Source organism: Crocuta crocuta, unplaced genomic scaffold, assembly GCF_008692635.1.
Source record: "Crocuta crocuta isolate KB4526 unplaced genomic scaffold, BGI_CrCroc_1.0 scaffold4, whole genome shotgun sequence".
Lineage (NCBI taxonomy): Eukaryota > Metazoa > Chordata > Mammalia > Carnivora > Hyaenidae > Crocuta > Crocuta crocuta.
The window spans coordinates 4,664,387-4,687,528 of NW_027529996.1; the positions used below are offsets into that span (position 1 = coordinate 4,664,387).

Below are 23,142 nucleotides of genomic sequence, written 5' to 3' on the forward strand. Positions count from 1 at the left end.
CGGCAAATCTGGCCTACTCTCTTTCCCCAGAATTAAAGTTTTACCAAAACATACAATCTGACCATCCATTTACACAGAAACTACAGCAGAGTTGAATAGTTGCTACACAGATTGTATAAGGACTTGCAATGACTAAAATACTTATTTTCTGGCCTTTTATAGAAAAATTTCCACCAGATGAACTGAGCCAGCCAGGCACCCCTAAAAAAATGTTTTTTGTTTTCTAACAATTTGGAATGCTCAACAGGGGACACCCTATTCTCACATTTCCATGAGTTTATTTCTGTTAATAAGGAGGATTTTTATTTCTGATTGGTGAAAGGCAAGAGTTCTTCATCAATTGATTCCCATGTTGTTGCTGTCTTAATGTTTGTTTATCTTGAGGGAGGGGGGAAGGGGCAGAGAGAGAGGGAGAGAGAATCCCTAGCAGGCTCCACCACACTGTCAGTGCAGAGCCCCATGTGGGACTTGATCCCAAGAACTGTGAGATCATGATCTGAGCTGAAATCAAGAGTCAGAAGCTTCAACTGAGCCTCCCAGGCACCCTTGCTCTTGGTGTTGCTCTTGGTGCTTTTGAGTGAGGGGCAGGAATTGCTTCTTCAGTAGGCTGAGCAGATTAAATATTTACCTTGCAGACTATGCCACACAGCAAGGTCTAGATTAGGGGTAGATGGCAGCAAGCTTGATTGTGGTTTCAGGTCCAGACTACAATATGTTCTGTATTTTGGCTCTACTGACAATAAAGCTGTGTATTTTACCTCCATCTTTTGGACTCCAGTTTATAATTCTAGTCAGAACTCGAAGGAGTGAGGAATGTGATTTATCAGCCTCCTTAAATCTGAACATATGTGCATCCCTGGCTGTGACTTGAGCTCAGGTTTCCAAATGGCAGGTGAGAAATCTCCTTTCTAATCTGACAGACAGATATAAGGAGATATTGCATTCACAAATAAGAACAAGTAACTGTATGGGAGGAACAATCAGAGAACAAGAAAAAACTCTGAAATTTAAAATACAGCCAAATAAAAAATTTCATGGAAGAGTTAAAAGATAGAGCCAAAAGACCAGCCCCATCCCCAAAATGGGCAAAAAAAGCTGACATCGGTCCAGGAGGAGTACCTGACTTTAAACCACACAGAAAATAAGAACCTAAGGGGCATGGCACCTCCGTGGCTCAGTCTGTAGAGTGTGTGACCTTTGATCTCAGGGTTGTGGATTCAAACTCCATGTTGGGGCATGGAGCCTACTTAAAAAAATAAACTAAGGGGGAAGAAATTATCAAGATTCTCTATAGTTAGGGACACAGATTAAATGATTAAAAGTCTGTGCGTACTCTGCAAAATGAATTTTTAAAAAATACCCATTAAGGGAATCAAAGTGAAAATTTAAACTATGGGAAACACATAAAACATCACAAAAGCTTCTAGAGAGGGAAAACACAGGTTGTATACGAAGGAACAAAATCAGTATGGTAGCAGCCCTGTTAACAGCAATAGCACAGGCTAGATTTTAACTCAGAATTCTAGATTCAGCTATCAATTTTGAGGTGAGAATAAAGATTTTCAAACTTCTAATGACTCAACAAGTTTATCCCTACGTGTCCATTCTTAGAAAGCTATGGCAGTTTATGCTCAAGCAAATAGAACATTTTTGGGCAAAAAAAGGAGGAAATATGCATGGATACCAGCCATGGGTTCCGGATCCACCCGAAAGAGGGGTAGGAAAAGTCCGGTACAGCACCTTTGCAGCAGTCCTGGACAGTCAGTCTGTACTGGTGCAGAACGTTAGAGCAGCTCCAGGAAGAAGTTTCTGGAAGGAGAAACGGGGGTGGGGTGCAGGAGGGGGAATGGGGAAGAGACTGAGCACTCCACAAGAATTAGATTGCTGTATGGGGCGCCTGGGTGGCTTAGTCGGTTAAGCGTCCGACTTTCGCTCAGGTCATGATCTCGCGGTTTGTGGGTTCGAGCCCCACGTCGGGCTCTGTGCTGACTGCCAGCTCAGAGCCTGGAGCCTGTTTCAGTCTGTGACTCCCTCTCTCTCTGACCCTCCCCTGCTCATGCTGTCTCTCTCTCTCTCCTAGAAATAAATAAAACATTTAAAAAAAAATTTAAAAAAAAGAATTAGATTGCTGTGTGAAACTTATGTGAGTGAAAAGCAAAGCAATTTCACTAAAGAGAAATGAGTATACAAGAAGGGAAACACTCATCTAGTACACTAAATGCCAGCTGTGATGGAACAATATTTACATAATTTTATATTACATAAATGCTCATTAAATACAGTGATATCCATACTGGGAGGATAGGAGAAGAGAGTAAGAACTAAGTCCTTAGCTTTCATAAAACAGTTAATTGGAGATAACATAATGCACAAAGTCTAGACTTAACAATTCTATTACAATAAATTGTAATAGTACATTTAGAAATATAGCTACCCAAAGAAAAAACTAAGAGAGTTCAAAGTGGTTGCTTCTATGATCAAGGGATTTCTTTAAATTTAATTGGAAAAATTAAACTAGTAAATAATAGAAGCTGTATGTATTATTGCATTAACAGCCTATCTTGTTAAAATTTTTATCTTGGGATTACTTTGTATAAAAGGCAGGATTTTTAAAGATTCAATCAACAGTTACAAGCTATGCAGAAACCCACTAAGCCTACTTTTCTCCTTTCTGGATAATGTCATGTCATTTTATTACTTTTCTCACTTCAAATTGTGGTCATTCCTCAGGGCCTGTCCTTCAGATGAATCAAGTGTAAGCCATGTTGTCTTCTATGTGGATCCCTACCCAGGAAGATTTGTCTCACTGCATCTTATTAGGGAAATTCACACCTGTTCTCTCCTTATTACAATTTAAACGATATCCAGCCAAAGCTATGTGACCAATTTAATCATTTTACAAATGACGCCATTTTCTCTCACCACCACCATCCCAACCCAAGCTATCATCATCTTTCACATGGACCTTTATGGTCCCCTCAATCATTTAAAAGTGGAAATCTGATTTCACAAATGCAAATCCCTATTCTACTCCTACCCATCTTAATTTCCTTAATGGCTTCCTATTGCTCTGAGGAATAGAGTCTAGTCTACAAAAGCAGGATTTGGCCCATCTACGTAATCAGCTTCATTCTACGGTCTTGTTTCTCTGCCATTCCCTGGAACCCTGAAGCTTCTGAAGGCACTTGTGCATATGCTGTGCCATCGATTTGGGATTCTCCTTGCATCCCTTTCTCCCAACTATTTTTTCCCCTTAGAATTCATCATGTCCCTAAGGAATGAATTCTGGGAGCAATTAATAATTATTTCCCATATCTTAGTGGTTCAATCAACATTATTTGGTATCTATATTATATGTCAGGCTTTATCTGAGGATTAGTTTCACTTGGAGAAGAAGGTGTTTCATCTCCCCCAGCCCCCTAGACTACTCCAGTGCTACATACTCTCGTAGATTTTACTTTTTCTCTCAAGAACACAATTCAATTTAACAACTGTAAAATTGTGTACTTCGCAGTTCATTTCCTATAGTGAGCACTCAGCAAATACCTGTCAAGTGGCTGAATTCACAAAAACTAAAAGTAGCCAGTGTCAGTACCAAGTGATCTCCAAGACAAACTGTTGATATGACAATAAAGAAAGAAGAATCCATGTTTTAAGTTCGGAAAAGGAATGCAGAATGTAGCCTGTGACTTCTTGATCTCTCCAATGCCAAACATCACCTCTTCACTTTAGGGCACACTCTCACACCTTGTCTCCAGAACCACTCTGCCTCAGAAATCTCACACATTCCTTCCTCTGGCTTTATCACCCCATTATTCCATTTCTGCTACTCCCATTACACTTGCTTTTCATTTGATGGAGGCCTTTAAACCTTAATCCTTCCTTTTTCTCTCAACCTAGCTCAGTTACACCCCTCAAGGTTTCCCAATCCTGGCCCAGAGCCAGATCACCTTCTTCACTGTGCAGCTGGCCCCACTAGAGAAAAAATAACACAATTGCGCATTTTGGCATCGTTATGGCTCCTCACAATGTAGCCAGCGAATGATCTTTCTGAACCACAGCCCTGAGTATATTATACTGAGTTAAAGCCCTTGCAAACTTTTGACTGTGGCTTTTCAAGCTCTTTATGATGTTTTTCTCTCCAGCTTCACTACTCAGCATGTCAGTTCTCTATTGTCTCTCTTCCTGCCCCGCCACTTTCCCCAAGATTCTAATTCATTTCTCAACTACAGTATTTGACTTTGCTCTTGTTCTTTCTGAAACTATTTTTCCTAAAGGTTGCCATTTACTTCCTGAAAGGGAGGACCAATAGTTTTTCCGTTTCAGTCTTACTGCATTTCACATGTTGCTCTCAACTTTGTCCTTGAAACTCTCTAACCCTTGGGTTTTGGATTCTTCCCCTCTTCCTCTAATCACTTCTCCAGTCTCCTCCACAAATTCATTGTCCTCCTGCTGTACCTGAAGTGTTGGTAGTCTCCAAGGTCCTTTCTTTGGCTCTGTGCTGCTCACTCAACAGCTTACACACTGATGAGTTCCCAAAGCAGACTCAGCCCAAAGTTCCCCACCGAAGGTGTCATGTTCCTACCATTTGGACACCACCCAAACAGCCCTCAGATACTAGCTTTCAGTGTGTTTAAACCTAGTTATGGAAAGTAGAGAAACCTGATAGCTATCCTCAACACCTCCGTCTTCCTTCACCTCATTCAGTTAACTGTCAAGTCCTGGTATTTTTATCTCCTAAATACATAAATACATCTGCAATCTCTCCAACCTTCTCTTTATCCCTACTGCAATCATCATGCTAGTTCAGGCTCTCACCATCTCTGAGACTACTGAATTAATTCCTCTTCTTGACACACCTTCAAACTCTACATGGCAGCCAGAGTGAGCTTTCACTAAACCCTTGCTTACAATTCTTCCAGTGCCTATGCATTAAAACAAGTTCTGGACAGTATATGCTTAGCTCTCCTTACTTTCTGTAGCTTCATCTTTTGATACTCTATTGCTCACATGCTGGTACCTACACTTTGAGAATTCCACTGCCCAGATCTTCCCCACTTAAATCAAACATTCTAATGATCCAAATGTGAGCAAAAGATAATTATGGATTCTTAAAAGGTAATCTCTATTCCCATTGTGAAGCTCAAACTCAAAATCCTGAGATCAAGAGTTGCATGCTCTCCTGAGGCAGCCAAATGTTCCAATTATGGATTTCTTTAGATAGGCTCCCACATAACATGCTAAGTGGTTGTATTTACCAAACTTCAATTATACTTATATCAGAATCACATGGCTGCAGGCTGTGTTCTGAATTCAAAGTTAATACTCTCTTCGCCAATCCAAGTTTAGTCTTCTACTAAAGACTAGCCAGGTTCAAGAAATTTTCCATTTTGATCTTACTGCATTTCACATGTTGTTCTCTACTTCCTCCTTGAAACTCTCTTAACTCCTCCCTGGTTTCTGGATTCTTCCCACCTTCAAGATTAGCCCAGAAATATAGAAAATAATTAAAATAAAAATGGGACCCATAAAATGTCACATTTTACCTTCTCCACTTATCTAACAGGATGATAGGCATCTCAAAATCTGAGGCTATAAAGTGGATCTTTTGAAAAGGTATAAAAAATAAACATTTAGTCATTAGTTTGTCTACATTCATATCTTACAAGCGACTGAAAAAGACTTTCCAGATGAATCTTCTTTGTAAGAGCAACTGATCTGGGAGGTAAGAGCCTGCAGAATTGCTCTTGGCTCATGGTACTAAGTAGGTGTATACCGATATGACCCTTGAACAATGCAGGGGTTAGGGACACCGACCCCCTGCACAGTCACGTGTAACTTTTGACTCAAAAACTTAGCAACTAATAGCCTGCTATTGACTAAAAACCTTACCCAATAACACTGATAATGTTATGTGTAATATATATTGTATTCTTACAATTAAGCTAGGGGGAAAAAAAAACCATCACAAGGTAAATGTTACAGTATTTGCATAGAAGTGGACCTGCACAGTTCAAACTCATGTTGTTCAAGGGTCAACTGGAGCTTGTAGATACGAATTCACCTATTTGAATCTCCATTTCTCTTCACCTGTAGTTAATGGATTTCCAAAGCAGGTCATACATGTCACCGGTGGGAGTGACCAGGAATCCCCTGAAATTATATGCACAATTCTGTTTAGTCTTCTAAGAAGGATTTGTTTAGTTTCCTAAAGTAGAGATTTCATGGCTTTCATTAGATACTTAAAGAGATTCATGAATTCCAAAGCAGTTAAGAACATCTGGATTAAATGAGTTCTCAGATCCCTCATATTCTAAGACTCTATTATTTTTTAAAACTATGGAATGTGGAGATCCATGATCAGTTTAGGATTATAATTACATTTTCCTGTTCTTTGTTCTATGTTTTAAATCTAGTAAGGTTAAACCCAAATTACAATTCTAGGCAAGTTATGATCAAGACAAACTTACACTGCCATTTCTTGTGGGAAAAAAAGGGTGAAGACACTACAACTATGTGACAGAGTTAACGCAAAACAACTTTTCATTTCTAAGGTTCTAATGACCGAAAAAAAGTCAGAAATAGAGGCAAAATCACATTCAAAACTGCAATGCCTACAAACTATATAATAAAAAATAATCACAACTGATTGTCCACTTATCTCAAGCAGTAGGTAAAAAAAAATTTCTGACTAAAAGAGGAACTTTAATCATAGGGCTTCTTCTATTATCTATTTAAACTTCTGTTTCCTTACTTTAGTTCTTCATCTCTAATTGCCTGCTTGGCATTTGCCAACTAAAATTCAAAGGATTAAATGTTTATCATCACCTTTCTGAAAACTGGACCTACCTCCTGACTTCATTATCTTTCTAACGGCACCCCTGTTCTGGTTATGCAGGCTTAAGAAAACAGGGGAGTTTGGAAGAGAGACAATGTCTCTCAAACCCATAATAAATTCAGTTACGAAAAAGGATTATAAATCAGAAAATAACTGTTGTTCCTCTATTTAGAATAAACTATTTCTTAAGAATCCAAGGACAAGATTCAGTTTCTTCAGAAAAAATTTGTAAAGAATAAAGGATGAAGAAATCTATAGATTAAGACCAAAAACTTAAAAAAGACATTTTGAGGGCACTGAAAACTTGGTTACTGGATATTTGATGTCAAGGAGTATTAATATTCAAAGATGATGTATTTATAGAGGAAATAATATATCTGGGGTTTCAGAAAAATATAAATGAGGAGAGTATATAGGGTATAGCTAAAAATAAGCTTGGTCAGAAATTCAGAATGATTGATCTGTGGTGATTCTATAACAAACAGTTAAAATCATGAAAAAAAAATCCTGATGAATAAAAGAATGTGTAGATTCTGCAACACTATGGGCAATGAAGCCATATACAAATAGAGTCTCATAAAAGAAGGGTGGGTAGGTGGTATTCACTCGATTATCACACAAAACACACAGGGATTTTATGACCACTTGCTCAATACTATGCAAATAGGAACTTGTTTGATCAGTGACCCATTATACCAAATTTACATTCAACTATTTCTTAGGACCAACAGAACAATGAGTGCTTTTAGGAAAATCTGCAAATAAAAAAAATTGCAACAATTTGTGTAATAAATAATATGCTTCCTATGACAAAAATTAGCTAAGGGGTTAAACAAACTTTAGTTTTAAAATGAGCAAGGCAAACAGCAAAAGGTTCAAACAACTAGGATTTCTGTAGAGCAAAATTTACTATCAGTTGTTTCAAATTACATGATCATTTCAAGTGAATGGTCTGACGGGTTTTATATATGCAAAAGTAACCTTATTCCAGTTTCGTATCAATAGCTCTGGAGATGCAGACCACCTGGGTGCTGCACTAGTGACCACATGGAGTTCTTTGTGCAACTGAAAGTGGTGTGTGGGTGAAGAAAACCACATACCTTCCTGGATTAAGTTCACTTTCTAAATGAGCATGATAACTTTGCTCACTGCTCATGAAATCCACATTGTACAGAATATCTTGACTTACCTGTCTTCATGGATAGACTAGTCATCAATAATTGTGTGCTTCAGTTACCTGCTAATGGTTCAAATATTCAATAGATCAACAAAGCTACATACTACTGTTCTTTAAAAGTTCAGAATTTCTCACTAGAGATTACTAAATTGTTTTCTGCATTTGTATTTTGATATGAATTTTTAAAACTACCCATTCTTTGTCAAAATAAACAACTTAAGAAAATACAAAAATTTCATATTAATATATTAAAGTGAAGAGGTACTTGGCACTTTTTATATCAAAGAGAACACACCTTCAATACAAATCAATAAAACATAATTTGGCATAATACAGTATCAACAAACTATAGATTAAGATTGAAACTTGCAAATCCTAAATATATTTGAAAAGTTTGATTTTGTACATTTATTTGACTGTCAAGGCCTTAACCTATTTTACTGTTAAGACCTAAAAAATTCATATTTGAGAAATCTACTTTTTGAAAACTTTGGGCTTAGGAGTTACATCAATAGCTAAAATATTGGAATTCAGAATACATGGAAAATTCCTGAACACAGCAATTCACCTGGCAACAGCAGCTTTATCTACTGTGTGCCTACCCCCCTAATGCTCACTCTGAATAGGATCCCTAAGTATATATACAGAGTATCCTTTAGGAACTGGTTTACTTTCAAAAAGGATCATCTCCTTTAATTGTTGATGTTTAATTAGCTTAGAACAGTAAGACACAATTATTCCAACCCCAAATTTAAATCGCTATTATAACATTTATAAGCTGATTACTGAATCTGAGACTCAGTTTTCCTCATCTACAAAATGGGGATAAAATATTTAACTAGCACAGTTTTTGTTAAGAATTAAAATAACAGCGTGCACTATTGTCAGGCTTCATAGCATTCAAATTCGGTTTTACTACATCTTCTTTAGAACTCTGCAGGCTTGACTTTATATTCCTGTATTTTTCTAAATTAGTATTTTACTCTTATTGATGAATTACTATTGCTTTCATTAGCTAGGTCAAGTCCTTTCTGATTAAATGTACTACTCCATGGGGGGAAAAGCCAATCTAGTTTTATTCTACAGAGTTCACAGTAAAAAAGAAGAGGAAACATACAATTAAATGGAAGAAGAGTGGAAAAGTATTTCCTGATTCAAGAAAATGTTCTGAAAGAACTCCACATCGGAAATAGATCCTGAAAAGTTATTTTCATTGTGGTTTAATAGGTGTTCACAAAAAGGTATTTTGTGGCAATGTCACTTTTCCTCACAAACTGAGAATCTTCATTTTCCTCACAAACTGAGAATCTTCATTTATTTCATAAAACTTAACATTCTAGAGGTCAACTTTTAAAAATGAACTTAAAACTAAGTACACATTGTTTAAAAGACTTAAATTTGAAACACACCTTTTTCCTGTGATTTTAGCCATTACTACTTCTGAGCATCAACTATGCAGATCAACTGATTAAATACCCACTCTCCCCATTTGTAATAACAACCACTCTCCAAAGAGGTATAAAATGTTTAGAATAGAAAATGAATAAACATCTCAACTAGTAAAATTACTCCTTTATCAGCATTAAAAAATAACTTGTGAAAAATGTAATGTAATTACGAAGTGTCATACTCCACTCTTATTTCTAAAATAACAACATGGCATAATTTTAACTAAGAGAAATGCTAGTTTCCCAAAATAGCATGATTGTTACCTTTTCCCGAGGTTTAAAAAATAAATATTACCATCATGACATCACTAGAAAGAAATTGAAGCATACAAGGAATAAACTATAGTTTCTTTTTATATCAAAATGTACTCTTGAAAATGTGTTTGGCACAGTGCTAAATCATATATAGTTAATACTAAATATTGCAGGATACAATAAAACCCTGGAGTTAACTGTTTACACCCTCTTATGGGAATGAAAATAATAGATACCAATTATTCAGAAGTCAGCCTATACAAACTGTATAAACAATATTTTATGTTTTGCTTTGAAAACCAGTGATATAATAAATTTTACATAAAAGACTGCAAAATAATATAAATGGATTTAAACAGATCTTTACAATAAGAAATTCAAATGGAAACAGACAAGTAACAAAGAGAAGTAAAAAAATTTATTGCAGTATTCGCTCCACCAGATTGCCTGGGGATCCCTTTTCTTGTATTGTTTTCAGGGTGACCTAATACATCAAAATCTACATTTACAAAAACTCCTTCTGCAGATAGGTCATAGATACTGCATGCTTTTGTTTTTTTTTTTTTTTTCAACAGAATAAATTATATATCCAGGAGAGTCTGCCATTTTACAGCCTGGAAAAAACAATGCTTCCCTGGAAACTGGGCTAAGCTAAAGAAAGCCATCCGCTGCTAGGTTAAACTCCAAGAACACTTTATTAAGAACATTAACAGACTAATTTCCAACATTCACTTGTTTATTTTTTAAACAGAAAGTTTTTTTTTCCAAGATATAAACAATTTTTGTTAAACTATAATACAGTGGGAGTAAAAACGAACTGAGAATCTGTTTCTGCTGCACAACAGCGAAGGGAGCTCCCACAAAAATGTTTGCCCAACATTTCCTTCTTTTGTTCCTGCATCCCAGGTTCCATTCTTACTCTTCATAAAACTGATTTTTTTTTTGCCAGAATGTTGATATTTCAAGTTTTTCTGCCTTTTAAAAAAATTCCTGTAAATTTGGCTGCATGTACAAATTCATTAGCTGGAAGTCCCATCCTTGGCGGCATACAGGGATCGTAAAGTCTGAACAACTTTATTAGTCAGCTTATTAGCACTCGTTAGAGCAATTTTTTTGTAAATAATGTCTGACTCTTTAATAGTGTCTACCCAAGGCACCAGTTTGCGGCCATCACGGCGCTTAGCCTCAGTCCAGGAGCCACTGTAGGAGCCTGCCATCCACTGAACACTGAAGCCATTGCTGGTTTTCTGTACTACTCTTGCAATTTGTGGTCGGTCTTTGTACTTTGGACAGCAAATAGCGATGACATCCATGACGTCAACACTTTCATTCATCTGTGCTGCCAACTCCGTAGAGTCTGAATTTCGTTTTGACCTTCTCAATGACTAAAACATTGGGGGGGGGAAAAAAGACGAAGTGTTACACAAAAGAATTTTAGTGAAATTTTTGTTTTTATTGCTTTTAATCCCTTGACGCCGGGAGTTTGGGATTTCCCAGCACACTTCCATTGCCGGCAATGAGACGCACCGTGACCGCCAGCGCCAAGGGGTTAACATATACTTGTAAAACCATATAACTTCTTAATTTGTACCCGTGTCTTTACTCTTATTGATATATAAAATTATATATACATATGAACCATAAAGCTACATAAAACTTAGCAACAATAAAAAAGGATAACACACATTAATACAATCCAAAAAAAATTAATAACCCTTTATGCTGGATAAGTCTCATTTCTGTTTTTTTTTTATTGTCTTTTATGTTAAACTTTCTACAAAAGGATGTATAAATGGTTAAGTAGAGAATCTCTATCTACAAAATGTTTTCTCTCATAAGTATTACATTACTTGGTGTACATTTAATAGACTGACATATATAAGCACATAAAAATCATTTTACGTAATACGCTGCGAAATACGTTGACTCCTCCTCCGCCTCACCCCTGAAGTGCCTCCTCCTCTATCCTCCCCATCACTTTCATCATCTTCTGTCTCTGCTGCTGCATTATTTTTAGGGCTGCCTCCTCCAAGCAGCGAGGTAATTGCTTTGTTCCGAGCATTTGTACTAGCTGACACCTCTCCTTCTTCCTCTTCTTCATCAGGGTCCAGATGTTCCATGAGAAGCTTGAACTACAAAAATTAGATATGAATTTAGAACTTTATGTATATAACTTCAAATAAGAGTATTAAACCCTTAAATATTTCCTTTAAAATATTTTCCCCTAAATGTTTCCTATGGCAGTAGTTGGGTGTGGGTACTAGTTTAACTGGTAAATAGGCTTTAGCTATTGTTCAAATCAGGGCCTGGTAAATATTTTCTATAAAGGGCTAGATAGTAAATCTTTTGGATTTTGTACAACATACAGTCTCTGTCATAACTATACAACTCTGTCACTGTACTGTGAAAGTATCTAGTGACTACATATAAATGAATGGGCATGGCTGTTTTAACAGAAGTTTACTTAAATATGCAGTAGGGGAAAAAACTTAACAGGCAGTGGGGGCCAGATTTGGCCCATATGTTATAGTTTGCTGATCCTGATCCAAGTCATCAAGCAACCAGGTGATTAATAATTAATTACTGATAGACATTTTTCACATTTTCTGCTCCCTTTGCTGTCTCCCAAAGTAAGAAGATAAAAGAGGATAAAAAGAATGTTAAAGAGTTTTAAATGAGAATTAAAATAATTTTCAGCTTTAGAGTGGGAGGTTTACAGTCTATAAATAATATGAAAACCACTGTGTAGGTTTCATTCTTGGTCAAAAATATCATTATTAGTTATGTTTAGCCACTTGCTTTAAATAGATTAAAACAAAAAACTACTTTTATTTTTGGGAGACAATCCCCCCCCCCCCAAATATTTCTTTAAGCATAAAACTTTACTGTGGTAAAATATTCATAAAACTTACCATTCTACTGATTTTAAGTGTTCAATTCATTGCCATTAAGTATATTCACTATGTTGTATAATCATCACCACCATCATTTCCAAAAGATTTTTATCATTCCAAACAGAAACTCATTCTGTTCCTATTAGAACAATAGCTCCTCATTCTTTCTGGTAACAACCTCTATTTTATTTTGTCTCTATGAATTTGCCTAGTCTTAAAGACATTTTAAATATTTTTCTAAAGTTTATTTGAGAGAGAGAGACAGAGGGAGGGAGGGAGGGAGAGAGAATGGGCAGTGAGAGAATTCCAAGCAGGCTCCATATTGTCAGTGCAGAGACTGATGCGGGCTTGATCTCACAGTGAGATCATGACCTAAGCATCCAAGAGTCAGATGCTTAACTGACTGAGCCACCCAGGTGCCCCAAGAGTTTTAAAAGCACTTTTTGTACACAAACACACCCTCACATACTTGTTAACAGAGTATATATGTAAGAGACATACAAATATATCAGCCTATATTACACTTCTGTAAGAAAACGTGAAAAAGTACTAATACTGGTTGCCAGGAAGGAGAGCAACAGAATGGCTGAAAAGAGAAGGAGGAGGACTTTTCATGGTTTTTCCTTTTATGAACCATAAACCATGTAATCAACTGAATTAAAAAAAAAAATACATACATGGGCATGGCTTTTTCCTGAAACTTGCCTAAAAGCTTTCATTCTCACTAAAATGAAATGAGTGGTGGACTGGCATTTCCTAAGAAAAAGTAATTATGATGCAGTGGGTGAAATGGGAAAGGCAAGCTTCAAGAAACTCATTAAAACCACATACAGAAAAATCATCCTGATAGTTTATAAAGCTTCAGTGTAAGGAGACAGCTAACTCCCTGCAGAGAATCTACTTTTCAAGAAAGTAATTATTAGAAAGAAATAGATTTTGGTTTTACTACTCACATCTAGATACTGTTTTACTATACTCCTCTTCACATCTTCAGTGATTTTGGAATTAGCCATATCACTCCGCAGGAAGTCCAGTGTTTGTTTGGGATGAAAATGAACTCCCGTTTTCCGGTTTATCGCTTTATCATATACTTTCGCAGATTCAGATGGAGAGTATTTCTGAATTTTACTGTTTTGGGAAAACAAAGTCATTAACTAAATTTTTTTCAGGCATTTATACTTAAAGTGATTGTAATTAAGCTTAATTTACTAATAATTAAACTTTTTATCATACATATTTCAGCCAAGTGAACTTGTACACAAAAATAAAAATAATTTTAAAAGGGAAGTAAAGACATAAAGACCTAGATTAAGAGAATAATTCTCTTGTTTCCATTAGTATTTGTCTGAAATAGAGGCATAATTTAAATGAAAGTAATTTCTCACGTCTGTTTTTGAATGCCATGACCATGATCGTGTAACAGTTTCAATAGAAATACTGGTTTATATAACTGGTTCACCTCCTACTTTCCTGCCCTCCCAACTGTTCATCCTATACACAGCAGCCAGAATGTTTACAAACCTGTTTCATATTTTAACAACTCTGGCTTAAAAATCTTCCCAACTTAAGGTGCCTGGAATGCTCAGTTGGTTTTGGCTCAGGCCCTGATCTCATGGCTTCCTGGGTTTGAGCCCTCTATTGGGCTCTGTTCTGGCAGCCTGGAGCCTGCTTGAGATTCTCTGTCTCCCTCTCTCCTGACCCTCCCCCACATGACTCACGCTGTCTCCCTCTCAAAATAAATGAAAGTTAAAAAAAAAAAATCTTCCCAATTCCTTAGAACCACCCCAAGACCTTGCAAGGTTTTATATAAAAACCTGGATTATCTAGCTTCTCTTGAAAAAGTGGAAGCTTTTGGCTACATTATGCCTCTTCTGTGGAAAAAACTGATGAACATCTGAGTAATACCTGAGGCCCTTTAAATAAAACATGCTTTTTCCAGCTTGACAGTGACCTTCCACCAAATCTACTTTGCTCTGTTTCATGATCTATCTCCTATGAGCATTTGGCTCTGTGATTCTTTTTTTTTTTTTTTTTTTTTTAATGTTTATTCATTTTTGAGAGACAGAGCATGAGCCAGGTAGGGGCAGAGAGAGAGGGTGACAGAATCTGAAGCAGGCTCCAGGCTCTGAGCTGTCAGTACAGAGCCCAACGCAGGGCTTGAACTCACAAACCAGGAGATCATGATTGAGCCTAAGTCAGAAGCTTAACCACCTGAGCCACCCAGGCACCCCAGCTTTGTGATTCCTAATGTAAGGTTTTAATGAAATGAAAAATGACAAAGGGCACCTGAGTGGCTCAGTCAGTTAAGTGTCCAACTCTTGGTTTCTGCTCAGGTCATGAACTCATGGTTCATAAATTCAAGCCCTGCATCAGGCTCTGTGCTGACAGTGTGGAGCCTGCTTGAGATTCTCTCTCTCTCTCTCTCTCTCTCTCTCTCTCTCTCTCTCTCTCTCTCTTTCAAAAAATTGAATTTTTAATCTATATGAAGATCAGCCTAATTCTCTAATAAGGTCTTTTTAAGGAAATCAACAAAGTTAAGTCCTTTCATTTATAATGCATTATGACTATGAAATGTTTGCCCTCTCCAATAACAAAGTGAACAAATTGTGATATATTATACAAAAAAATATATAGCAACAATATGGAAAAAATGTTCCTTCTTTAAAAAAGAACATTTTTGGGGCGCCTGGGTGGCTCAGTTGGAATAAGCGTCCCACTTCGGCTCAGGTTATGATCTCATGATTTGTGTGTTCGAGCCCCGCATCAGGCTCTGTGCTGACAGCTAGCTCAGAGCCTGGAGCCTGTTTCAGATTCTCTGTCTCCCACTCTCTCTGACCCTCCCCTGTTCACACTGTCTCTCTATCTCTCAGAAATAAATAAAACATTAAAAAAAAAATAAAAAGGAACATTTTTAATATGAAAGTAAGCATGTAACCAAAACTGAGTTTCATATTTCTTTATAATTTGAACCTTTAGGATAAAGTTTTTTCTCTCACTGATTATGTAACCTTACCTATCAGAAAATCCACAGAGATTCTTCAAATGCTGTTTTAACATCAGAAGCAATAAAATACCCTGGGAGACATTTGCAAATTCAATTAAAGGAGCTGAATTTTCTGGCAAGCATTTCATCACTGAATTTATATCATCTTCTGAATCTGAATCTGAATCTGAATCTACACGTTTCCGTGACTTCCGAGGCCTGGAAACTTCTTCTTCACTCTCACTTGACTCATTTTCCTTACTAGGTGATGATTTTCTCTCTTTCCTTTTGTCTTTTACCATTGACTGGAAAAAACAAAGAAAGAAAAGGAAAAATAGTAACAAAATAGCACTAATAAATACATATGCTCCTTCTATAGCTTCAAAAAAACATCTTAAATTAATATTTTATATATTGAAACACTATGACTTTCTATAAATAGATTCCAAGACTTAATAAAATCGTATATAATCCACTGCTCTGATTTCCCCCTCCCTAAAAGCCTTTCTGAATGTCAAAGGAAACAATTTTGTTATAGGATAGAGATGAAAGATAAATTAGTTATAAAAAGTATCAATTTGGTACATAGGTAAGTACAGAGGAAGAGTAGTAAATATAATTTAACTGAAGAGAGGGGTGCCTGGCTGGCTCAGTCAGTAGATCATGCGATTCTTGATCTCAGGTTCATGAGTTCGAGCCCCATGTTGGGCAGAGAGACTACTTAAAAAAAATTGCTAAATATAATTTAACTGAGGAATAATTGATAGGTTTGAATGTCCCAGCTTTTATCAAACTCTCCCTTTTAAGAACTTTTTCTGTATCTTATGAAACTGTTGACTCTTAAAAAGAAAGTCAGCTGGATTTAAGAGAGGGGAAAAGACTAGATTACAAAGCAATTATTCAAATATAACTGTTAAAGAAGAAACAAAATGGGAGAAACATTTACAAGTATATCCACAACAGTGAGGTAAAATAAGATAACATGATGGCTAAAGTTTCTGGAGAATTATTAACTTCTCAAACTTTAAGGCACACCTAGGCATTCTGTTAAAAATACAGACTGTTTCATTAAGTTGACTGTGGGGCCTTGGGGTCTGCAGTTCTAACAAGCTCTCAAGTGAGGCCTCTGTGGCTGGGTCTTGGTGCAAACTTCAAGCAGCAAGGGTTTAGATAACTCTGTAACTCCAACCCTTGGGTATCATAATAATCTCCCTGATTTACTAGTTTGATCAGTTCTGAGCGCAACAGTTTTATAAAATGAGATCTACTTGTGTCTTCAGGCACATGAAAATTTTCTAGTTAATTGTTAAATAATTTACTGAGGGCCTGCTATGTATCCCAGGGCTATGCCAGGTGCCATTACAATGAAACAAATTACATTTTCTCCTAAAAAACCACAAAAGAGAAGACATAAGATTTATAATAAGAAACTCAGTAAAGATTTTGGGCACACAATATGCCAACCCCATTATGATACTGGTGTTCAGAGATAAGGAAATCAACAGTATTATACATTTTCTGTGTTTCCTTGTAAGTAAGCTATCTATCTCTATCTCTAGTTATATCTCTTTAAGTATACTATTGTGATCTACAGCATTACCAGATATATAGAATAGCAAGATGCCTTAAAATGGGGTTTAAATGGATATATGAATGGACACCAAACATGTGAGGTCAGTGCTTAAAGTAAGAGGGAAAAAAAGAAGTGGGATGGCTTATCAAAAGAACAATCCATATATAAATATATACACACACATTTATATATATGTATATATGTTCCACTTAAATGATCTGAAATGGAATGGTTTTAGGTCTTTCTTAATAGAAATGAAATAGCAATCCACTTCTTCTCCCCAATTCAAGCACTGCCCAGATTTTAAATTACTTAGAAAGGTTTTATATACCTGTGAAAAGAAAAAAAAAAAAAAAGGAACAATGGAAACAAAACAGTGAAAATAGCATGCCTGCACTTTGACAGATGCATTAAGAATAGTAATGTGTGTAACTTACCTCCTTGAATGACTGCAGTAGGTTACTACCAGAAACTGAGAGTGTAATGTCTATATGATGCATTATAAACAACGGCTCTTCCTGTGTCTGGTATGGAAAACAGGCTAGATTGTCTGCTATATACAAGAGCATATTCACTTCTGTTTTCTGTAAATTTTAAAAAAAGGTACACACATTTAGTGGATAATCTAGAAATCCATCCAAAAAGCCTTTTTAGAAAAAATTATTAGAGGGCACTTTCACCTCAGTTAATGATTCTGAAAGAGAAGGGTGGAGGAAGGGAGGGAGAGAGCAGGGGAGGGAGGTAAGAAAAACGGATGAGGGGGAACAGAAATGGATTTTATAAAATAATTTTATACCCATTTTAAGAGATTTCATAATGAAGTATATACCATGGACCTCAAGAAGGGAAGAGGTGAAATTTTTCAGTGCACCCAAGTGGAATTCCCTGAAGTTTTCTTATAGAGTATATGGAATCTTTATGATAAATCCATACCACATCAGAAAGTATACATATGAATCATAATGATTTGTCATTGTGCTTCTAAGAGTTTAACCCATATGGAGATCAGTTACACACAGTTACTATTCTGCCCCTAAAAATAAGCAGGAATTATAGTACTAACATGTGGGTTAAAAAAAAAAAAAATCAAAGTTCACATATTCAAAAAACATTTGTGCATTTCCTACATACACATAATTTACAGTATCAGCCGTTCTGACAGTGCTGCCACAGTCTCACTATAAAAACTCTGAGGTAAGCAAAAATTATGGTTACTACTGGTTGTTTGCTTTAAAAAGAAGTAACGGAGACTTTCAGTATTTCATAATCATACAGAATATAAACAGAAAGGCACATTAATATTTAAATTCCTTTAAAACATTTAGCTTAGAGGAAAAAAAAAGAAAAAAACACAGCAATCAAAACATACTCCCTTCTACCACCCACCTATCCTGCCAAGCAAGCAACATAAAACCCAACAGTGGCACCAGCAACAACAAAATCCAGTAGGACAGACGGAATAAACTTGCTATCACTCTATTTTTTAATTTTTAAATATGTAGCAACATCTTACATGTTACAGTTGGGGAAATGCAGGCTTGGAACTCTACCTCATCTATTAACACTAATTTTTCCTCCTAAACTCAAAATGTTCAGGACTATTCTGAATAAACCTTTTAAAAACTCTGAAATTCTTCAACTCTGGTCGTAAAAAAGCCCTGCGTTGCTCTTTCCTTTCAAAAATCAAATTTCTTAAAAGAATACTCTAGAACTGCTCGTCCCATGTCTTCCCCACCACTCTTCAAACACAATCAGGCTTGTGTCCCTCATTGCTTGACTGCTTCCACCTATCATCTCACCCCAGTTTTAAAAATCTATTCTCCTGGACTTGCGGGTAGCACTGGACACTACCCTCCACCCTTTCCTTCCTGAAATTTTCTTCTTCCTTAGTTTTCTCTTTTTACCTCTTTGACTATTCCTCTTTCTCTATCCTTCTCAAGCCAACTCCTTTTCAACAATCCTATTATTCTCAGGTGCTCAGGACAAAAATATTGCAGTTACCCTTTGACTATTCTCACACAGCCTCATTTATTACTTCGTCACAATGCTTTCCTTTCCTACCACCATCACAATAGATCAGTCCCTTGTTACCTCCAGTGTGAACACACTGCTAAAAAATCTGTATTCCTGAAATGTTCTTTGGTACCTCTCACCATTACCTCATTCAAATGTTTTTATTGGGTTTTCACTGTCTACAAGATCCTCCATAAACTGTGCCTTATTATGACCTTTCTGCTCCAGTCAAATAACAATCTATTCATTATTTCCCACACATTCTTATCTTTGTACCTTTATTATATTTTTACCCCTGCCTTAAATAGTAGGTCCATCTCATCTAATTCCCAGGCCTTCAGTGATGTATTCCTCCTCTAACATCCTTTGTTGGAAATAGTCAAGAGACAGCACTGCATTATGACAGCTGCATTTCCAGCTTAGCATTGCTCATGCTGGCGTGACGGAACATCGAGCTAATGACAGACACACAGCAGGCAATGAAAGCACACAGGAATGAAGCTCGGGAGAAGAGATAAGAACTAGAGCAGTATCAATAGTATAAACCACCTGGCACTCAAAATATGCTAACCTTAACTATTACTTATTTCCTTTATCATGTCTCTACAATTGGAGGGAGTTAAGATCCAGTGAGGGCAAGAGTACTATATCATACCATTTTCCATTCCTAGCATGATGTCCTACATACCATGAAAACTTAATACTGATGATGATATGATGATGATGATGGTCATGGTGATGATTAAATGATAGTCCAAGTACTTCTGAAATAGATGCTTGTAGTATTTATTTGCTAGATCACATATCAAAAAATTACATGTAGTACTTAAAAAAAAAAGGTCTAGTTAGGTATCTACATTCTGGTAATTTAAATTTTGTTTTATTGAAAAAAAATCTGGTTTTGGGATAATAACAATCAACTTGTAAGTGATTAAATACAGAAAAATATTTCTTTTGCTCTTTTCAAAGCTTTACACACACACAAACTGGTAAGCTCTATGTGGGCAGATACTAAATCTGTCCTATCCACCATTTTATCTTCATCTCTTAGCACAATGACTACCACACACAGCAGGTGCTAAATAAATATGTGTGTAAAATTAATGAATAAATTAAGAGGTAAGCTTAAACAATAGGGCATTCTATTTTCTTGGTTTAGGTCCTGGCCAATTCAGCCTGTGCAAAAGCCCAAAGGGTCAAAATCGTAATTACACAAAAGTGGGCTCTTTATTAAGGGAGTCAAGTTGAACAAATAAGGACTTCAGCAGCCAAAAACCTGGAACAGTTATTCTAATAATATTTGACTGTGGCAGAAATAGTGAAGTTTCACCTTATTCATTGAACTAACTTATCCTCCAAAGTGATAATTTAGTGATGTAGCTTATTTAAAGTTATGCTTAAAGGAACTGTTATCAAGTTTATAAGATACTCAGTATGGAGACACAATTATATTTTATCTCTCACTGTATTTATATTCATGTGAAATTTCCCCTCCAAATCTGACTATATGCCTTGTAATTAATATAGAAGGTATAAAGAAACACACATTTAATATAGTCACTATTATTTACTAAAATGGTAATATTTTCAAAATGCTGACATTAAGCATAAAATTTATAGAACATTTATTTTCTTAAAAGAAGAAGATGTTTATGCTTACTGCTGTGTCATCAAAGAGGTTGAGTAAAGAAATTAGAAAGGCCCGTCTGTGCTGGCGGTTCCCACGGATCATGGAGTAAAGGTGCGAACACAAGGCGCTAGAGGACTCGTCTTGTCTGAAACCCCTCACAGGATCTTTTAGGCATGTGTTGATTGCCTGTTGTACCTGATAGGACATCTTCATACCAGCCACTGCTTTCATCTGAAATCAATAAAAGCCTTGTTTTTGTAATGCAAATCAAGAGTCAAATTAAAACCACACTTTGAATATTATAAGCAGAGGCTAACTCCACTGTTTAGTTTTTTCACTTAAAATCATAAAATCATGAACTCCAGTGAGGTCAGGAATATTAGAGATTATTTATTGCAACCCCCTCATTTTATAGAAGAAAAAATCAAGACTCAGAGAGCTGTAACTGCCAGGATCTCACCTTAGGGACTAGAACCAAGGCATTCTTATTTTCAGTCCAGTGCGCTTGCTGGACTATCATCTCTAGCTCAGTCTTAAGAGTTAATTTTACTTTCTGTCTCTTGTATGTTTTAAAGGCTTGTTAATGTGCTCTGCACCTGCGAGTACTGGTATATTAAAGGAGGTTCATACATTGTCCAGGGCCTGGCCGTTCAGGAAGTGTTCTTTTAAGGGTGTCCCTTGGTCTCTCTTGATGTGATTTTGGTTATTTCCCTACTCGTAGTGATAATCTGGACTCTCCACCATGTGTGCTTCGGTTTGTTCCTTGAAGTACCCTTTATGAGGCTGTCTTCCTAGTAGACTCTGCCTCCTTTCCTCCCAGACTCGGGGTTCAGAGTTCTTTGGCTTCAGCCCTACTCTGAAAGATGAAGGCGGGAAGTACGGAGCCTCCTATTTCTCCACTATCTTCTTCCCCTCCCACTAAGGATATTAAGAGTTAAGTTTAAATGAGAATAAAAAGCTTGGGGGACAACTCAGTTGCATGTTTAGAAGTAAATACAGTAAAACCTTGGATTGCAAGTAACTTGTTCTGTGGGTATTTTGAAAGATGAACAAACATTTTTCTTAATATTTATTTTTGAGAGAGAGAGGGAGAGAGAAGAACCGAGCATCAGTGGGGGAGGGGCAGAGAGAGAGGGAGACCCAGAATCTGAAGCAGGCTCCACGCTCTGAGCTGTCATGTTAGCACAGAGCCGGATGCAGGGCTCAAATTCACAAAGTGCCATATCATAACCTGAGCTGAAATCGGATACTTAACTGATTGAGCCATCCAGGTGCCCTGAGCAAACATTTCTAATAAATTTTAACTTGAGAGATAAGCAGTGTCTTGCAATATGAGTAGTACATGATGCTGAATGACACATGATCACAACTGAGCCAATGGTTCTTCTCTCTTTCTCTCACTAAGGGATCACAGGTGATCATCTCCCATGCTTGGATGCTTGTTCTCTGTCTTTGGTATTTATCAGAAATCAGTGATTTTTCAGAACGATGGAAGGTGCCCACAACTGGCACTAGTGTATTTTTGGTCACTTCAAAGCACCTATGGACAGTCCCTTGCTTTTCCATACAAGAGTGAGTCTAGAAATGCTTTGGTTCATTCTAGGTCAGGCTGCTTGCAGATATAGACCCTTTCCTCCACTGCTTTCTTGCCCGTTATATTACAGTATATGACAAGAGTTTATTAATACTGTACTGTAGTCAACATCCATGCGAGCATACACAATGGCCTCCATACAGAAAAAGAATCCACTGAACCAATAAATAGCAATGATTCCGTCAGTGATAGTGAATGTCATCCTACACAATAACCCTCCTCTCTCTCGTCTCCCTCACATTAGCCATGAAGGTTTTCAAAGGTAAGTGCAGGTTATTTTTCTTTATATTTTGTATTTTATTATTTTGTATTATATTACAATATTGTAATCATTTTTATATGAGTATTTTTGGGATGTGGAATGAACCACCTGAGTTTCTATTATTTCTTATTGGGAAATTCACTTGGATATGTAAGTGGTTTGGATTATAAGTATGTTTCTGGAACAAATTATGCTCGCAAACCAAAGTTTTATGTACTAAGCAAAATATGTTATTCTAATATGAAGATGGGCAGGACATTATGAAGGAAATGGAATACCAAAGAAAGATGTTTAAATTTAGGTTAATCAATTTAAAAATACATACATGAATAAATCCAGCATATTTTTTGTCTATTTCCACCAGTTGCTGATCAGCCTTGTTCCTCATAGCCGGTTCTGGGTCTGTTCCCATAGCAATTAAATATGGTACACACTAAAAATAAAAATAAAGGGTTTATAAGACATCACGGTAGTA

General features: G+C 36.5%; 1 protein-coding gene across 4 annotated transcripts in view; it reads right to left on the reverse strand.

Annotated features, from left to right (window-relative positions):
- Positions 1–10,114: 10,114 nt before the first annotated feature.
- Positions 10,115–23,142, reverse strand: part of NIPBL (NIPBL cohesin loading factor) — a 117,847-nt gene continuing 104,819 nt past the window's right edge. For 3 of the 4 annotated variants that reach the window (XM_077763479.1, XM_077763480.1, XM_077763478.1), the window contains 7 exons: positions 22,993–23,100; positions 20,842–21,042; positions 17,606–17,752; positions 15,626–15,900; positions 13,566–13,740; positions 11,662–11,850; positions 10,115–11,103 (listed from right to left, as the gene is read on the reverse strand). In XM_077763479.1, coding sequence (XP_077619605.1) covers positions 10,738–11,103; positions 11,662–11,850; positions 13,566–13,740; positions 15,626–15,900; positions 17,606–17,752; positions 20,842–21,042; positions 22,993–23,100 — 1,461 coding nt within the window. In that variant the 3' untranslated portion in view covers positions 10,115–10,737. Of the gene's footprint in view, positions 11,104–11,620; positions 11,851–13,565; positions 13,741–15,625; positions 15,901–17,605; positions 17,753–20,841; positions 21,043–22,992; positions 23,101–23,142 lie in introns of all 4 variants that reach the window. The other variant, XM_077763481.1, reaches the window with a different exon arrangement.